The sequence below is a fragment of the Carcharodon carcharias genome, chromosome 10 (assembly GCF_017639515.1).
Source record: "Carcharodon carcharias isolate sCarCar2 chromosome 10, sCarCar2.pri, whole genome shotgun sequence".
In the NCBI taxonomy this organism is placed as follows: Eukaryota; Metazoa; Chordata; class Chondrichthyes; order Lamniformes; family Lamnidae; genus Carcharodon; species Carcharodon carcharias.
Genome location: NC_054476.1, coordinates 54,600,652 through 54,621,299, shown reverse-complemented (window position 1 = coordinate 54,621,299; position 20,648 = coordinate 54,600,652). Strand labels below are relative to the sequence as shown.

General features: G+C 43.7%; 1 protein-coding gene across 1 annotated transcript in view; it reads right to left on the bottom strand.

Moving 5' to 3' along the window:
• Window positions 1-20,648, bottom strand: part of otog (otogelin) — a 346,092-nt gene that overhangs the window by 296,051 nt on the left and 29,393 nt on the right. The window contains exons 6-8 of the mRNA XM_041196645.1: window positions 10,548-10,724; window positions 5,412-5,533; window positions 1,730-1,935 (exon numbers count right to left, since the gene is read on the bottom strand). Coding sequence (XP_041052579.1) covers window positions 1,730-1,935; window positions 5,412-5,533; window positions 10,548-10,724 — 505 coding nt within the window. The remainder of the gene's footprint in view (window positions 1-1,729; window positions 1,936-5,411; window positions 5,534-10,547; window positions 10,725-20,648) is intronic.

Below are 20,648 nucleotides of genomic sequence, written 5' to 3'. Positions count from 1 at the left end.
TTCACTCAAGAGAATGAGGGTGAAGGTATCGAACTCGGGGAGAGAGACTGTGAGGTTCTTAAGCAAATTGATATAGGGAGTGACAAGGTATAGGAAGTGTTGGCAGGCTTAAAAGTGGACAGATCTCCAGGTCCGGATGATTTGTGTCCCAGGCTGCTGAGGGAGGCAAGGGAGGAGATCGCAGGGGCTCTGACCCAAATTTTTAATTCCTCTCTGTCCACGGAAGAGGTGCCAGAGGACTGGAGAACAGCTAATGTGGTTCCGCTATTTAAGAAGGGTTGTAGAGATAAGCCAGGGAACTACAGGCCAGTGAGTCTCACATCAGTGGTAGGGAAATGATTGGAGAAATTTCTGAAAGAGACTATCTATCTCCACTTGGAGAGGCAAGGTTTGATCAGAGATAGTCAGCATGGATTTGTCAGAGGGAGGTCATGCCTAACAAATTTGATTGAAGTTTTTGAGGAGGTGACCAGGTGTGTGATTGAGGGTAGTGTAGTTGATATAGTTTATATGGACTTTAGCAAAGCCTTTGACAAGGTCCCACATGGGAGACTTATAAAGAAGGCAAAGGCACATGGGATACAGGGTAATTTGATAAGGTGGAGTCAAAATTGGCTTAGTTGTAGGAGGCAGAGGGTGATGACAGAAGGATGCTTGAGTGGCTGGAAGCCAGTGTCCAGTGGCGTACCACGGTTATCTGTACTCGGTCCCATATTATTTGTCATTTATATACGGCATAGATGACTATGTGGGGGGTAGGATTAGTAAGTTTTCGGATGACACGAAAATTGGCCGGGTGGTAAACAGTGAGTTTGAGTGTCTTGGGCTACAGGAAGATATAGACAGGATGGTCAAATGGGCAGATAAGTGGCAGATGGAATTTAACCCTGAAAAGTGTGAGGTGATACACTTTAAAAGGAGTAATTTGACAAGGAAGTATTCAATGAACGGCATGGCACTGGGAAGTTCTGAGGAACAAAGGGACCTTGGCCTGTGTGTTCATAGATCTCTGAAGGCAGAGGGGTATGTTTGTGGGGTGGCGAAAAAGGCATATGGGACACTTGCCTTTATCAATTGAGGCATAGATTACAAAAGTAGGGAGGTCATGTTGGAGTTGTATAGAATCTTGGTGAGGCCACAGCTGGAGTACTGTGTCAGGTTGCCACATTATGGGAAGGATGTGATTGCATTGGAGGGGGTGCAGAGGAGATTCACCAGGATATTGCCTGGGATGAAACATTTAAGTTATGAAGAGAGATTGAATAGACTTGGGCTGTTTTCATTGGAGCAGAGAAGATTGAGGGGCGACCTTATCGAGGTATACAAAATTATGAGGGGCATGGACAAGGTGAATAGGGAGCAGCTGTTCCCCTTACTTGAAGGGTCAGTCACAAGGGGGCATAAGTTCAAGGTGAGGGGCAGGAGGTTTAGGGGGGATGACGGTCTGGAATGCACTGCCTGGGAGGGTGGTGGAGGTGGGTTGCCTCACATCCTTTAACAAGTACCTGGATGAGCACTTGGCCCATCATAACATTCAAGGCTATGGGCCAAGTGCTGGTAAATGGGATTAGGTAGGTAGGTCAGGTGTTTCTCACGTCAGTGCAGAGTCAGTGGGCCAAAGGGCCTCTTCTGCACTGTGATTCTGTGATTTGTTCAAGATTATATCGTACACAGCTAAATCAAATTACCATATTCATGTTTCCTTGATCTAACATTTTCTATTACTTACCATAACTAGTGTATAAGTCATCATGCATATTTCCATTAAAGTTGCCACATAGTCCACATATTTTTCCAACATAATCCACATTCATCTTAATGTAGACTCCTGAGCTACCATCCCATGCCATAGAAAATCCATGGTGATGTCGAACCAGTATATATCCAGCTATTTGTTCAAACTTTAGGTTTCCAATAATGTATGGCAGCTGAACACTGGGGAACAGAAGTAGGAAAATTCGAATTTACACATTTTTAAAAGATAGATAGCCCAGTTTTGTTAAAACAGAACTAATATTGTGTTATTGTGATAGCATCACACTAACTTAACAGGGCATATATAACTTTGTTTATGACTCCGAATAAATAGTGATGTTCATAAGCATCCTATATAATTTTAACAATAGCTATGAATGAAGGAATGAAATAGTTAGGACATAAGTTCACGTGCAAAATTTCCAATTTGGTGAAGCTTAAGTTTCATCATGGCCATCCAATTGAGAGGGTAAGTCAAGGAAAAGTGGTTGCCACAGGAATGGTAAGAAAATTGCAGACCATCTTAACCCTTGGAGCAGGATTTTAGTCCCGCGGAGGGGGCAGGCCCAACCCGATCAGGCATAAAATAGCGCACGATGACGTCAGGCGAGTGTCCCGATGTCATTATGGACTCGCATGATATTTCAGTCGACGGGTGTAGGTGAGAGTCAGCAGTGCGCCCACTGACAATTAAGAGATCGATTAAGGCCCTTAAACAATTAATTTAAAGTTATTTTTCGCTGCCTGTCAGGGCTGTTCTAAATTAACCCCCTTCCTGTCTGTAACAGAAGGTAAAATCTACAATTTTTCCTACATTGCTTGCAATTTCTTGCTTTGACCTTTAAAAGTTTCATGTTTAAAGGCTCAATTGATAAGTTAAAGTGCTTTTTCACACAGGTGAACAATATTAGAACTTGCTACTAGTATTTCTTCTGATATTTCTGTATTTGATGATTCTGTCTCCATATACATTGTCTCTCAGCAGCCTTGCTGTCTTATTTACACCATCTACAACATTCAGCATTAGAATTCCAATAACAAGTGATGAATCTGGAGGTGAACAGGTGCACATGCAGAGGGAACAAATGAAAGTGCAAACATACCTCAAACTTCTAGTCTTGCTTCAGTAAGTATGTTTTCATATGTAAATATGCCTTCTTAGGGAAGACTTAAAAGATCTGTTTATGTTTTGTGAGGAAGACTGTCATGGTATTATGCTGACCTTCAGACAAGATCCACCAAGATGACTATCTACCATGCTCTGCCCTTGGGCCATCAGTGACAGCAGCTGTCTCTTGAGTTGAGGAAGACATTTACTTGGGTTGTGAGTGTCTGCCATGAGTCTTCATGTGACTGAGGAGGCTGCTTCTTGACCGCAGATCTTTGGGCACATGAGACAAGGTAGTGGGATCCATTGTGCAGGATCTGCTTCCTTTTCTTTCCTTGTCTGCCATTGCTCTGCCTCATCACTCAGGATTGGGATTCAAAGCGTAATGCAGCTAGATGGTCAATTTGTTTTCATTCTGAGCAATTGGTACAAGACCTTCCTAGTTATTAAGGTCAATGCTACCATACTTGAAAGAGAGCTTTAGAATGTCTCTGAAGCATTTTGCCCTGGAATGTTGGCTATTTCAGAGTTGAGAAAACAGGACCTGATGGGTGATGTTTTTCCACCATATGGACACAGTGACTAGCCTGTTGAAGTTGATTTTAATGAGTTTTGCCTGAATGTTTGTGAACCTGGCTTTAAGAGGACATTAGCATTTGTTTGACTGTCCTCCCTTTGAATCCAGAGAATGTGGCAGAAGCATTGCTGATTATATTTCTCTAGTGCTGTTATGTGGATATGAAGGTTACCACAGCATTCAAGTTTTATGTGACCAGATGTTTTGAAGCCATCATTGATGATATTTGTCACATCAATTCAAACTTCAGTAAACTGATACAAAAAAGAAGCTTTATCTGACAAGGATCTTTTTAATTATGAAAATAGGAAAACAGCATGATCAAGAACATCATTTTTACAACAGTGATATGATTTTACAATTTATAGCAAGCATAGACTTAGCCTGTTATAAATAATCCATGTTTATAAAGATAAACACAAGTTTATAATAAAAGTGCTACTGTCTTAGGGTAATGAATGCTTGTGAAAGGACATAGTGGCCTGCTCTTCTCTGCAGGCAAGTACGTCATCTTGAGATGCTTGCAGGAAATTGAGTGATAACGCATTGAGTGGCTTGCTGCCATTGAGCAAATCAACTTGTGCATTAATGAGTGAGTTTAAAGAAGGAGCTGACTTCACGCCTGGAAGAATCTGAAAATTAGGGATGTGATTGTCTGGATTGACAATTTTATCAACTTTCTGTGCTTCTTGGCAGATGGAGGACTGACAGTGACTACCCTCCATCTCCCTAACCCTTACCTTTCAGTGCCATATTTCCTGAGCCTCTCCTTTGATGGGTGCACAAGAAATCCTCACTGAAAAAATACAAATGGTATGACCCCATCCTGACCTCACGTTCGCTGGTGGGGTCCAAAGTGGAAGCCCCCAGTGCATGCTCTGACAAAGCAGCACTAAGTAATTTATTTTTAGCGCTGAGGAGAACAGATAGAGAGTCAGTCCATAATCCACCCTGTGAAGGTGGACGATTGTACAGCACGCAAGTATTTTCAGGGGAATTTAGATTAGGTGGCACAAATACAGCAGTTATCTGTGGCATTTAAAGCATTTGAAATGCCAGTCAGAACATTTAGGCTAGAAATTTATGGACATGTAAATGCAAGTGCGAAAGCTGTAAAAAGTAATGCTTCTGTTTCCTGCTCATTTGCCAATGCTGATGTCCAACATGCAGTTAACTGTGGCATGCATTCTATAGGCACAGGCAATTTGAGATGCCAAGCTGTGGACACACTTACCTTGGCACTCTTCTTCAAGCCTGGGAATTGCTTTCTCAATTGTTCCCACAACCTATGAACATGGGAGGTGGCAATCATTCAATGAACCACTTCTTGCCATGTTTGCTCTACATTGAGGCTCCAACCAAAATATGTCTACATTTCTCAGCTGCACATCCTCTAGCAAAACATCCAAACTGTCATCAAGAGGGCAACACTGCCCACATGCCCTTGCCAATCTTCGTAAATTCTCTTCAAAGCAGCAAAAGCAACCAGCTATATTACAGCAGCAGTCCTTTGAAAATTAATAGTGTCATGGTTCTTTATCTCCTAACATTTATTTTACTTCTTGGGTTTGTAGAAAACATGCAAAGAACACATTCAAATTATTATACTAAGCTGAATTTATTGAAGTCAAACATCTTTGCCACCTACATAAAGGATCACGGGAATGAAAAATCCAGCTCCATTTTTGCCTATATCACTGAATCCCTCTTAACACTTTACAGTTTGACATGCCTAATGTATTTAGAATTATGGTACAGAAAAACCTGTTTATAAAAAGCAACTTTAGATTATGTTGAGATAGTCACCTTAATATGCGTTGCAGTCCAAATGATTCAGTGATTATTGAGATTGATATTAGATTGTAATTGAAATAAGTATTTCTATCTAAATAAATCGCCAGCACAAGTTTTTTTTGCCACAACCTTAATTAGCCAGAAAGATCTGACATTTATCGGAGAAAAAATAATTACCTTTGCCCATGGTGGATGACTTCATAGCTTTGTAGAATAATTTCCCCTTCATATGTAAAGAATAAACTGACCGATCGCTGACAAGAATATGGAGAAGATTGACATGTTGGGTCATTGTGTACCTGCAGAACAGGAAATATGATATACACAGATCAAAGACATAGATTTAGAAATAATCTTAATTTAACAGTACTGCAGCAAAATTACACATAGTGGTCACCCTTCACTTCCTCTGGAAACCTAAGTATAAATCCAACCATGAGAAAGGAGATGATTTTTTTTCTCCCTTACAGACTATGGATTAAATATCTCAAATAAATGAAGTTCTATCAGTCTCAGTCTAGTAACTCCATAATGAAGATCATTCCAGAACACAAAAATACCTTCTATTCAATCAGCTGGTCATTGCTCTAAAGGGCATAATCACAAAAGTCTATTAAATGCACCTGTCATGCTGATAGACAATATCTTTATGAACAAGGATGTATTTGTCAGGTAGTCAACAGTCGATGAATGTAAGATTGTCCGTGAACATGACCTATATGCAACAACAGTCTTTTGCCAGTCAGCACAAAAGTGGGGAGTGTTCATTTCTATTCATCCAGATTATTTCAACTAACCATTTAAATGTTGTTTAATTATAATGAATGAGCCTGATATATAGGAGTGTGTTTCAAAACCACTGACTGTTGATAACATTGATAAATCTCTCTTATTTTCATTAATCTAATGACACTATTTTGATATACATTTCCTAGCTATTTAACATCATGTGTGAAATGCTGTGTCAAATACTTATTGACAATGATTTATGGAATAGCTCCTATTGAAAATAAGAAAGGAAATCTCAAGCAATTTCAGTTTAATTCAATTTTATCGCTCATTTTGATCAGCCAATATCAAAAGGTTTCATTAAGCAAAATTGATTTGTATTTGCCGTGTTTAACTACTCTATCCAAGAATCTCAGGAGGAGAAATTTGTGTGTAGATGTCATGTACATATCATTGAAGCATGCCGTGCAATGGTATCTTGTGGCGCGGCCTGCTCTGGTGAATTGAAGTGAGTCTGTGCAGCCGCGAGAAGCAAGGTTGCAGGAACAATTTTATTTATTTATTCGTTTTTAAAATCTGATGGCAATTATAAACTCAGAGAAGTTTTATTTGACCTTTATGCAATGTTTCAAAGGACAAATGAAAATTGTGAATGATAAAAAAAACCCTTAGGATTAATTGCAGCCTTTAAACAACAAATTTGCTGTTAACTAAATTTTCCCTTTGAGAACATGGGCAGAATTTTCTGCCTGTCAGGAGGGCGGGCCCGACCTAATCTCCGGCAGGTGGGGAGCCGATCCCCGCTGGAGAAGTGGGCCGCACCACCAGTTTACGTGGGCAGGCCAATTAAGGCCCGCCCAGCATGATGTCCAGTGGGAACCGCTGTGCGCTTCCTGTGTGGGCGGCGGGGGGGGATTCCCCAAAAGCGAGAGTGAGCTCTTTCGCACATGCGCAGGAAAGAGCGCACATCTCCCTGAGGCGAAGTGCAGCCTCAGGGAGATCGCTTCCATTTTGAAAAAGATGGGACATGTTCATAATTTACACTATAACTTTATTAAACTTTTAAAAACACTGCATGAAACCTCATCCCGCTGGTGGATGAAGTTTCAAAAGTAATAAAAACAAAAAAACTGCGGATGCTGGAAATCCAAAACAAAAACAGAATTACCTGGAAAAACTCAGCAGGTCTGGCAGCATCGGCGGAGAAGAAAAGAGTTGACGTTTCGAGTCCTCATGACCCTTCGACAGAACTTGAGTTCGAGTCCAGGAAAGAGCTGAAATATAAGCTGGTTTAAGGTGTGTGTGTGGGGGGCGGAGAGATAGAGAGACAGAGAGGTGGAGGGGGTTGGTGTGGTTGTAGCGACAAACAAGCAGTGAAGTTTCATGTTTTTTCTATTTGCTGCCGGGGCTCCTGGCCTGCCCACCAACCTTAAGGTTGGACGGGGAGGTCCTTTAATTATTTAATTGATCCTGTCAATAGCCTCCATTGGCCATTGACATGTCGGTGGGCCCGCCGCTGATTTTGCTGTGCCCCCACCTTCCTGAAAACTTAAATGGTGTGGGATGACGTTGGGGGTTCCGCCCGACATCATCCCACATTATTTTACGTGTCGGCGAGTAGACCCTGCCCCCTGCTCACCGACGGCAAAACTCTGCTCCATAGCTTTCCACTCTGCTATTTCAGAGTACACATGGATTGTAAGCAACAGTTGACACTTAATCAAAAATTGGCACATTAAGATCCTTCCTGCAATTCAGCTTATTGTTCTCATAGGCAGAATAATACGGTGGGGGCACAGGCAACACAGCATCTCCCCCACCTTGCCACCAGAAACAGCACCAGCGTGGAGCTGACATGCTCCATGTCAACCCACCCAGCAGCCGTAAAGTGCTGCAGGTGAATTAACGAGGGCTGAGTGGGACTTCCGCCCCTCACTGGGGAGGAAGTGCCACCCTCTGGAGCTGCTGGCTAATTGGATTAGCCAGCAACTCCATCAGTCCTAGCAGCACCAGGAAGGCATCAGTGGCCGCTGCCAGCATTGCAAAGTGAGAAGACCAAGTCCCATGGATCTTCAGAGCGGCTAAGTCTGGGGTCTTGACTGGGAGCTTTTGGGTTGGTTAGGAAGTGGGGCGGAGGAAAAGGGGGTGGGTTTAGGGAGGAAGTGGGTAGGAAAGAAGGGAATGTTCAACCTTTGTGGGGGTGGGGCTGCCCCGAAATCAGTAAAGGGCAGTCCCTGAGGAACAACACACTACCCCCCACTTCCCATCCCTTAAACATTTCAGTGAAAAAATCATCCTGCCTGCTCTGGCCTGGCGGCTGTTTTGGGTGTGGGCAGTATATTATCAGGGTCAATTGACTTGATAATAAGCCTAACTGACCCTTGATTATTAATTTAAATATGGCGGGTGGGTGCCAAAATTGGCAGCCCCCCCCCCCCCCCCACCCCCCCGGTATTATGGGAGTGAACTTGGGGGTGGGAGGGAAAGTAGCAGGCTGGGCCCCTACCTTATTTTACATATTCCCCTCCCCCATGAAAACACACCTGCTGGGGGCACGTAAACTTCAGCCCTATGTATGTAACCAATTCATAATAACAATGGTTAAATATCTCAGCATTGGCTCTGCCTCAATGAAAATTAATTATATGGCTCTATAAATTTCCCTAACTGATAGAAATTCTGTTGGCTGGATCAAAATTAGATTGATTACTGTAAAATATGATACAAATGGGCTTTGTGCTGTTGCTCACCAGATTCATTGGCAAAAGCAAATAGTGTAAAACCAATTCCAAATGCAAGTTCAGACATAGGATCTATGAGGCCCCAAAATCATGTGTCAAATATCAAGTGCAATAATAAACAGTTGTTTGATATCCATACAATAAAATGATTATCAGAGGATGGGGACTGTGAACAGATGTAGATAAAAAAAACCGTCTTATGTTAGAAAATGTCAGTATATTTAAAATAATTAAAACGAGCTCCCAGTTAATCCAATGGGTAGCTGCATCATAAAGATATGAAAATGAGTTTCAATCTCAATTTATGCTAAACACATCGATCTTAGCTCAGGTGGCAGGCGAAAGACGCAATGTAAATTGCCTTGGTACTTTAGAGATTAGCGGCCAGGATTCCTGTTCCTGATGTTTATACAGGAAAGTGTGGGTGCGGTAACCTCAGATAAGGACAGAACCAGACTTCCTTACAATAGCCTGAATCTAGCCTAATGGCCTGCTCAGACCCACCTTCAAGGCTTACAACTCACAGATAAATAATGGCACCTGAACAAGATACTAGAGGATGACCAACAATCATGGGACTATACTCCAGCAAGGAGTCAGCATGTTTGGGAGGAGAGGAAAAGTCTTAGCTTGATCTGGAAAAATTATGTCTTCCAGCCCAATGGATACACAAGTATGAATTGAAGTGAAGAAAATAAAGGATAGCTGAAGAAAATAATGTTATCTGATCAATGAAAATCCATTGATCTGAGAGCAGCCTTTTCCAATCTTCCAGGCCTGGGGACTTCCAAGTTTTCAGGCTTCAAAAGAGGAGCAGAATGGGTGTAGTAGGAAGGTGTTTGAGCTTTTAGGTTTTAGTTTGCAGTTTTGGTGTGAATAGTGATTCCCTTTTTGGTACATGAGTCTCATATTTTATGTATAATGAGGTATTGCTGTTACATAGAATCTTTTCTTTTTGTTTGCAACTTGGGTCTTGTATTTTTGTGGGTGGAGGCAAGCACATACAGAAGCACAATGTAACCACCCACTATAAAGAAAATGCCATAATTAAGAGATCTAATTTGTTAAACTAAAATTCCCAGGAACCACTGTATAGCAGGGCAAGAGAGAAATATATTATGGCATGGTGGAGGGAGAGAGACAGAGAAGCAGACATGACAAACACACAGATAGACAGACTCTAATACAGGATACCAGTGACCAGAAGCTTAATAGGACCAAGTATTTCAACAACTTGGTTACAAAAATAGGGCAGAAATTAGGATACTCTGATGATTGTCACACTTCCTCACTACTCTAAGACTTCCCAGCATCTAATTGGCTCAATTCAAAGTGTGATAGAATACTTACCACTCAGTGGGATGGGTGCAGTGCAACAATATTCAAGAGGTTTTTCACCATAGAGAAAATGGCACTATATACATCTTTCATCATTGGTGCATAGTGACTTCAATACTCACTAGCTACTGAGTGCACTGCACAACACACTAAGCTTCCTTTGATAGTACTTCCCAGCTGTGCAGCTCGACCATGAAAAAGTTCAAGTGCAGCCGCACAATGGGAATGCACTAACTCAAGTTTTCTCAAAGTCACATGCAATTCTGACTCAGACATAGTCCTTCATCATTTCTAGATTAAAATCCTATAAATCTTTACTATTGTGCAGCACAATCAGCACAGGACTGCAACTGTTCAAGGAGGAGTCCCACCACCTTCTCATAGGAATTAAAGGATGGGAAATAAAAATGTGTCTATGCCAGTGTCACCACATCCAGACAGTGAATGAAAAAAGACTGCTGTGATATTAATTTAAAGTGTGCTACCTTTAATCTCAACCTCTTACCTGAATTGAGAAGCTCTGCTGACTTTGCTCACACTCCCTCACTAGTGTGTATGTGCAGTTTCCAGGGTAGTAATAGTAAAGTCCATCAAATGTTTCATAGTTGTACTGGCCCCAAGTTCGACAGATCAAATCACGACTGTTACCTCTATTAGGAACTGAAAAATAGGTAAAAGTTACCTGTTTCCTTAAATTTTTATAAAGTAATTTAAATTACTTTTGATCAACTTTCATACCAAATAGATCAAATTCTATTGATGACCAATTATGGAAAAAAAATGTATTTGCCAATCCATTAAATGCCAAGCTTTTATGTATTTGTTCCCAATGTACATAAAATTTAAAATTTAAACCTATTTCCAATTGCTTCCCTTTCAGGCAAATGCATTATCACTGAGATCCATCAGAAATTAGCATTATACTGTCTCTGGAACATTTTATATAAATAGGAATATTGGGCAGCAATTTGCACTACATATTGATATAAATATTTGAGAGTTACAAGATGGTTACATTTTAAAACTCTCTCCTTTCATTTAAGGTGAAATACAGTGCCTTAATTGGGGGCAGATGGTCGTACTAAAATCTGCACAAAACCTGGCCCCTATGCTCTGTAACCGAAACCTGCAGAAAATCTAGTGGCAGTTTTCGCATCTGGACACAAGAGTTGAAATTGGTTTTCTGGACAGAGGGCAGAATCTTGTTGAGGGGTTGGGGGTTTCGCTCGCCGAACCACAAGCCAATCAGGCAGTGGCGAGGTCAGAGGCAGGACTTGCACTGGAATCAAGACACTGGGAGATGTGGGAGGAGATCTCACTGACTGAGAGCTGGCAGCTCTTGTGCTCAGCAGCGCCCAATGTGGACGCTGTGGCTGCTGCCAGAAGATTAGGCATCAGAGTCCTAGGATCACCACAGGTAAGTAATGTGTGGGGGATCATAGGGAGAGGGATGCAAAGAATTGACAGCAAGGACAGAGGGGGTGGTTCTCAGCGCATTTAGCCAGAATTATTCAATGGTATAAAAATGATGGTGGCATACTTTATTAATAATGACACAAAGCATGGATATGTTGCAACACTGTATACTAAGGCCTAGAAAAGCAAGAGCTGTTTTAAATTCCTGAGTTTATTTCCTTTAGATATTTAGTGCATAATTAAGGTTACAGTTTTAATAAACTTTTCTATAATATTCAACACATACTAAATGTTTAATTTAATGAGAGCCCTGTCGAAGGCATGTTTATTGTTTTGTATGTTACTTTACATGCATCCATAACCTTGGTTATATTTGACCCTGAGGGCAGCTTCCTATCTCATCTCCATCACAAAGCCAACCTTCCACCTCTGTAATATCATTTGAATTTGCCGTCTAATGCAACCCATCTTCTGCTGAAACCCTCATTCATTCCTTTTATTGCTGTAATTTGAGTCATAGAAACATGAAAATATAGAAACTAGGAGCAGGAAGTAGGCCATTCAGCTCTTCGAGCCTGCTCCGCCATTCATTATGCTCATGGCTGATCATCCAACTCAACAGCCTGCTCCTGCTTTCTCCCCATACCCTTTGATCCCTTTCGCCCTAAGAGCTATATCTAACTCCCTCTTGAAAGCATTCAATGTTTTGGTCTCAACTACTTTCCGTGGTAATGAATTCCACAGGCTCACCGATCTCTGGGTGAAGAAATTTCTCCTCATCTCAGTCCTAAATGGTCTACCCCATATCCTCAGACTGTGACCCCTGGTTCTGGACTCCCCCACCATCAGGAACATCTACCCTGTCTAGTCCTGTTAGAATTTTATAGGTTTCTATAAGATCCCCCCTCATTCTTCTGAACTCCAGCGAATATAATCCTAATCAACTCAATCTCTCCACATATGTCAGTCCCACCATCCCAGGAATCAGTTGGGTAAACCTTCGCTGTGCTCCCTCTATAGCAAGAACATCCTTCCTCAGATAAGGAGACCAAAACTGCACACAATATTCCAGGTGTGGTCTCACTAAGGTCCTGTACAATTGCAGCAAGACATCCCTGTTCCTGTACTCGAAACCTTTGGCTATGAAGGCCAACATACAATTTGCCTTCTTTACTGCCTGCTGCGCCTGCATGCTTACCTTCAATGACTGGAGTCACTCCTAATTGACTATTCTAATGCTTTGCTGGTCAGCCTCCCTCCCACCTTCTACCCATCATAGACTTCTAATTATTTGAAACCCTCCTATCCATATTATATTTTTTACCATATCCCACTTGCCCATTACCCCCTTCTCACAGATCTAAATTAACTTACTGCACCCAAATATTTCAAATGTAAAATGTTCATCCTCATGCTTAAATCCTTTCATTGCTTTGCTCCTCCCTATCCATATAACATTTTCCAGTGCCATCACAAAACCCCTCCTGAAAACACATTGCATTGTGTCTGGTATCTTGTGTATCCAGCTTCTTCACACAACCACTGGTGGCCGTCCATTTAGTCTCTTTGGCCCACACACTGGATATTCCTGTCTAAACTGCTGTACTCCTTCACTTCACTCTCTTCCATTAAGATCCTTACTTAAATCCATTTCTTTAACTAAGGCCAGAATTTTCCCATTGGTTTGTGGGGGCAGGCCCCGCATGCCCACACATAAAGTGACGTGCAGTGATGTCAGGCGAGCATCCTGATGTCACCACATGCCATCACAATATTTCGTTGGGCGGGCCTGTGATGATATCCGATGCGGCCCGCCATGAATTAGCAGGCCACTTAAGGCCCTTGAGGCACAATCAATGGCAATTTTTTGGCGCCCGTGTGATCTTCGGGTCGGTGCATGGGTGCCACGGGCAGGCGGGTAGAACACATTTGTATAAACCTCATCCACGGGCAGGATAAGAGGACTCAATGGGGTCGCAAGTGTGCTCTGTCAAATATTGATATTTCAAAGTTTCTAATACTTGCCTGTGTGATCTGCAACATTTCAAGACCAGCTGCTTGCTCTGGACTCTCAACCTCCAGGTCAGCGCTCTGCAGTGAGGAATCTTTTTTGGGCCTGCAGGTTTCAGGAAGTCTTCTCTTAGCCTGGGAATGGGAGCTGAAATCTCCACTGGAGGCACCTCCTCTGAGGAGGAAGGGAGGGCTAGAAGGAGGAGGAGGCCACGAGTGTACATTCAGCTTCCAGGGAGCCACCTTTGGGAGGACAGGCGCAGGCATAAGGGGCACAGGGCCAAGAGGTAGTCCAAGGCGGAAGGTGTCGCAGAAGACGCCACTATCCTGCTGCCAGGGTATACAGGTGGCGAACCAGCTACCTCAATATGTCTGAGGTGCAGTGCCAAAGGAGGCTCAGTCTCTCAAGGGAGTCAGTCAACTCCATCTGTCAGATGATTGGGCCTGAGATCTCCGCGAACTGTGTGGATGGACACCCCATGCCAGTGGCTCCAAAGGTCACAACTGTCCTCAACATCTATGCCTCTGGCTCCTCCCAGGGGTCAGTGAGTGATTTTTGCGGTGTCTCCCAATCAGCTGTCCACACTAGTGTCAAGCAGTTTACAGACGCCCTGATCAGGCATGCATTGACCTTCATCCAATACCGTTGGGACCAGGCAAGCCAGACACAGCAAGCCAGAGGCTTCGCAGCCATTGCTGGCTTCCCCCGTGTCCAGGGTGCTATAGACTGCACACATGTGGCTATCAAGGTGCCGGCAGGTGAGCCTGGGGCCTTCGTCAATAGGAAGGGCTTCCACTCCATGAACTTGCAGATAGTGTGTGATCACAGGATGTTGATTCTACAGGTCTGTGCAAGGTACCCAGGCAGCTTCCATGACACCTACATCCTCAGACACTCCCTGGTGTCAAGGCTCTTCAGTGCTCCAGCCCGGCTGGATGGATGGCTGCTGGGTGACAAGGGCTATCCCCTCAGATGGTGGCTCATGATGCCTCTCCGCCATCCAAGAACAGGAGATGAGCGGTGGTACAATAGGAGCCATGCCTCCACAAGGGCTGTGGTGGAAAGAGCCATTGATCTTCTCAAGATGCATTTCTGATGTCTGGACCGCTCAGGGGGTACACTCCAGTACCCCCCAGATTGTGTGTCAGTGATAGTGGTTGCACGCTGCACTCTCTACAATCTTGCGCTGGAAAGGGGGGGATGCTGTGCATGATGAAGACGTAGACACATTGGCTGTGGCTGCACACGATGAGTCCAGCAGTGAGTCCAAAGATGAGCACACACAGGGAAATGCCAAGGGGGTAGACACTGACCCAGGCATACTCCAGGGAGGCAGGGACACCTGGGAGGCTTTAATCAGTTAGCAAACCACATATGGACCTCCAACAAAAGCCTGTGCTGCAGGCTCCATACTTGATACCTAAGTGCAAAATCTATCTGGATAGGAACATTAACTGAGAGCTTTGTTAATAAAGCTGACTGTCCCACAAATCACTCATAACATCTTTGGAAACCATTCACCTGCAGAAGAAAAGAGGCACCCTCAGCCATAGTGACAAGTCTGAATTTAATATTACAACCACAGGAACTCAGGAAAATAAAATGACAAAGGTGTTAAAAATCACACCAACTCAAAGACCTCATTGCGGGCCAACACAAAAAGCACCAGTGATAAACACGTGATGTTGCTAAGGTGCCTTATATTTACGTTTTTGGGTGCTACTCTTGGTGCTGCCCCCTCGCTGCTGCCCCTGCTCACTCTGCTGTCCTGTTGGCCTCGATGACCTTGGCGGTCGTCCTCTGGCCCTTGGAGCCTATGCTGGCCTTGTCTGGGAGGGAGCTGCCAGTTCCACAGCTGGCATCTCCCCAGTCGTCGCAGCCTCATCGGATGTAATGATCACTGGCACAGGGGCAGAGGAGCTGCCACCCTCATCCGGAGCACCCTGAGAGGAGCCCACAGAGATGACAGGCAGCTGCTGCGCCGACATGAGGTCGCTTCCAACCTCCCTGCTCACTAGGGATGGATGGGCACCGAGTTGGGAAATTTGGTGCCAAGGCCATCTCCCACATTGGCACTGACCAGCTGAGGTCAATGCCAATGTGAGGGCTGGCTGGTCCGAGCGCAACCCCAGGAAGCCCTGATGGGTCTCCTGGAGGAGCCTATCCATGAGAGTCACCACTCTCTCCATGGAAGACACATGACGCTCGGAATATGGCTCATTGCTTCTGCGTAGACTCCTCCGCCATGGACACCAAGCCAAGCTTAGCCTCATGTATCTCCCCCAGATGCTCCCGCACACTCGGCAGGGGGGTCGGGGGGGCAACGTGGTACTCACCCTTCCAGAGTGCAACAGGTCATTGACGCGCTTACGGCATTGGATCCAGGTGCACTGCACCACGTCACAGGAGTTCACCACCTCTGCCACCTCCTCCCAGGCACGTTTGGTCATGTGGCAGGGCCTCCTCCTCCCATCCTAGGGGTACGAGCACTTCTTGCCGTGTTGCCACCTCCTCAAGGAGGGCAGCAAGGCAATCATCAGAAAAACGAGAGGTACAGTGCCCTCCTGTCCTACCCTCCTGCCTGGCCTGCTTACCAGCAGTACTCTGGGGAGCCCTTCCACTGGCCATGATTCACAGCCTTTGAAAGGCTGCAGCAACTTTTCAAAACAGGCCGCCAGGTCGCCATTGGACCCAGTGGTCATTGCAGACCTGCTGCCGCCCGTCCGCTCCTGCTGTCCTCGGGATCCGCAATTCACGCTGGGCAGATCCGCGCTCGCTCCTCCATCGCCCGCCTGGCAGGCAGAAAATTCTGCCCTAAGTGTTTAGTTGCCCCTCCTAATATCTCTTTTGAAGTGATTTGGGACATTTTTTTGATAGATGTAAGCTAGTGTTGGTGTGGATACATTGTTATTCTAATGGAGTAAAGTAAGATCTTTATACGGTAATCACTAAAATATTAAATAAATGAAAGATAGACAGAATACACTATGGTCGGGATTTTCTGGCTCCACTTGCTGCCAGGATCTTCTAGTCCCAACGAATGTCAATAGACTTCTGGCTTGTCCGCCACATTCCCCACAGTGGGTCACACCATAGCGGGGCTGGGAAATCCCAGCCAAGATCTTTGATTATCATGAACCTTGCTCATTTGATTCAAAAGTAATTAGTATATGAATTAAATGCTTGTACATTATGTTTTAGACTCACAACAACTTTAACAGATGAAAGCCAATTTAGAAATCGAGAAAAGGATTAATAATTGTTACTATAAATAATAAAGGTTGCAGGTTTGAACATTAAAAAGAATCAGATCAAGATCTAAAATAAATCCTTATTAATCAAGAGTAAAACTTACACCAGATAAATTAACATTTATCTTAGTTCTAAATAGGGGTTTCAGCAGGTGCATTGTTCTCTGAGTACAATGCGAATTATTGTGCTGATGTAAAATGGCTGAAGTTCAGTCCCCCAGCAGCTGTGTCATATTCAGAATCACTGAGCCATTGAATTGCTTCCTACGTCACTGTAATTTGATTCCTACAGATGGTGCTTTGAAATTATGACTAACCACTATACTACACCCTGAAAAGCATTACAGAGGAGGGTAACACTATTTGTAATATATAAAATACAGTGCTGTTTAAATTGCACTTAGCAGGGCTTTCAAACCTTGGATATACTAACAAAAATTATCTTCTATTTAATGCACAAATCTAATCTATTTGCCTATGATCAAAAGTGGGAATCTAGGCAGAGCTGACCTTTCCCTAACACAGATGTACTGAGGCCAATTGTCTTTTATGAACTATTGTCCTGTCTGAAATCTGTTAGTTTAGCACTGATCTGAGGCTTTATGCACAGAACTTTATCCATTAGGACATTGGGAATCATTGTGGCTTATAGAATCATAGAATTAGACTGCACAGAAAGAGATAACCTGGCCCATCATGTTTGTGCTGACCCGTTGAAAGAGCTATCCAATTAGTTCCACTCCCCTGCCCTCTCCCCACAACCCTGCATTTATTTTCTTTCAAATACTTACCTAATTCCTTTTTGAAAGTTATTATTGAGTCTACCACCAATGCCCTTTCAGGCAGTTCATTCCAGATCATAATGACCGCAACAAAAAAAATCCTCCTGGTCGGCCACTCTGGTTCTTCAGCCATTTACATTAAATCTATGTGCCCTAGTTACCAACCCTGTTCCCTATTTACTCCATCCAAAGTCTTCATGATTTAGAACAGTTACATCAAAAACTCCTCCTCTCTACGCTGAAAAATCTCAGCTTCTCTAGTCTTTCCAAATAACTGAAGTCCCACATCCCTGGTTCAATTCTAGTAAATCACTTCTGCATCTCTCAAAGGCCTTGACATTCTCCCTTAAGTGTAGTGCCCAGAACTGAACAAAACAATCGACCTGTGGCCTAACCAATGATTTATAAAGATTTAGCATAACTTTTCTTTTGTACACTTCTGTTTATAAAGCCAAGCATCCTGCATGCTTTTTTTAACGGCTTTCTCAACTTGTTCTGCCATCTTTAAAGATTCCTGCTCCGGCACCACCTTTAAAATTGTACCATTTAGTTCATATTGCCTCTACTCATTCTTTCCAACAAAATGCGTCACTTCACACTTCTCTGTAAAATTTCAGCTGCCTTGTATCCACCTTTTGCACCAGTCTATGTCCTCCTGAAGTCTGTTAGCATTCCTCACTGTTTAATATATTTAGAGTTTCCTGTCATCTGCAAACTTCAAAATTATATCTTGTATATTCAAGACTAAATAAAAAGGGCAGTGGTGCTAATATTATCAACTGGACTCACCACTGCATACTTGTATCCAGTCTGTAAAACAAAGTTCACCACTACTCTCTACTTTCTGTCCTTTTGCAGATTTTGTATACATGCTGCCAATGCTCCTTTAATTCCAAGGGTTTCAATTATGTTAATAAGCCTATTATGTGAAGTGCCAGATAGTCAACAAAAATTCAACATTAAAGTTAAAATTCTTTAAAAAATCAAAGGCAGGAACCCAGCATATCGAGATTCCCAGATTTCAGACTGATCTGTTAGATTGTTATTGCCTCTTCTTCGGGTTGTAAATGATGAAAGTGGAACCTGCTGTGAACAACTATTCAATTAGCCCTGTCCAGGCTCACAAACATTTTAATTTTTACTTCCATCTTTTGCCCTCATCTTATTTTTAGATAAGTCTGAACTAAAAGCTCAGTTAAGGGGGAGGTAGTGGTATAGTGGATTATCACTGGGCTAGTAATCCCAAGATCCTGGGTAATTCTCTAGGGACCTGAGCCCAAATCCCACCATAGCAGGTGATGAAACTTAAATTCAATAAAAAATATGGGATTAAAAGTCTGTTGATGGAATTTTCCACTCCTATAGGTGGCAGGTGTCATGGCGGGCAGCAGGGAACTAGAAGGCCAAAAATCATTTTTACACTGTCGTGAAAGCAGTATGTGATCGTCCGCTCTGGCCATCAATGGAAGGCTGCGTTTCCCACCATCCAGCGTCAGGAACTTAAATTTAATGCATTTGCGTCTCATCATTATGCCTGCACACCAGGATCATCCCCCTACATCAAATTTACTGCCAACGTTGGCATGACTTCGGAATGGCATGATTTACAACTGCCTTTAAAAGGTGTGCACCTGGCAAGCTGAAATTCGCGGAACACTCACACAACCTTGGACCGGTCTCCCTCATGGTTCAAGCTAAGAGCGCAGCCTTGCAGTATGGGTTAGGAGAATACCTGCGCCTGAGCTGAGAACACAGCATGCAGTCCAGTGGCTGAAGTTGCCACCAATCGGTCAAGTGGAGTAGGGTGGAGGTGGGTAGGGTTTCGGACAGTCATGAAGCACGTTATCCAAACGGTGGCCAGCACTCTCCTGCATGTGTGAACGGGCCATGAGACTTCACCAAGAGAGATCTGTAGGATGAGGCGATGGTGTAGTGCTGGACTAGTAATTCAAAGAGCCAGAGTAATTCTCTGGGGACCCAGGTTTGGATCTCACTATGGCAGATGGTGGAATTTGAATTCAATAAAAATCTGAAATTAAAAGTCCAATGATGACCATAAAACCATTGTTGTCAAAATCCATCTGGTTCACTAATGCCTTATAGGGAAGGAAATCTGTTGTCCTTACCTGGTCTGGCCTACATGTGACTCCAGACCCACAGCAATGTGATTGACTCTGAACTGGCCTAGCAACCCACTCAGTTGTAACAAACTGCTACAAAGACATTAAAAAAAATGTAATGAAACCAGATAGATCACCTGGCATCGACCTAGACAACAGCAAGCGCAGCCCTGTCGACACTGCAAAGTCTTCCTTACTAGCATCTGGAGGCTAGTGCCAAAATAGGGAGAGCTGTCTCACAGACTAGTCAAGCAACAGCCTGACATAGTCATCCACACGGAATCATACCTTACAGATAATGTCCCAGGTTCCACCATCACCATCCCTGGGTATGTCCTGTCCCACTGGCAGGACAGACCCAGCAGAGATGGCGGCACAGTGGTATACAGTCAGGAGGGAGTTGCCCTGGGAGTCCTCAACATCAACTCCAGACCCCATGAAGTCTCGTGACGTCATGCCAAACATGGGCAATGAAACCTCCTGTTACCACGTATCACCCTCTGTCAGCTGATGGATCAGTGCTCCTCCATGTTGAACATCACTTGGACGAAGCATTGAGGGTGGCAAGGGCACAGAACGTACTCTGGGTGGGGGACTTCAATGTCCATCATCAAAAGTGTCTCAGTAGCACCACTACTAACCAAGCTGGCTAAGTCCTAAATGACATGACTAGGTCTGTGGCAGGTGGTGAGGGAATGAACAAGAGGGGAAAAACATGCTTGGCCTCATCCTCACCAACCTGCCTGCTGCAGATGCACCTGTTCATGACAGTATTGGTAGGAGTGAACACTGCACAGTCATTGTGGAGATGAAGTTCCGCCTTCACATTGAGGATGCCCTCCATCGTGTTGTGTGGCACTACCACTGTGATAAATGAGATAGATTTCGAACAGATCTAGCAAATGGATGGGCATCCATGAGGTGCTGTAGGCCAACAGCAGCAGCAGAATTGTTCTCGAACACAATCTGTAGCCTCATGGCCTGGCATATCCCCCACTTTACCATTACCATCAAGCCAGGGGATCA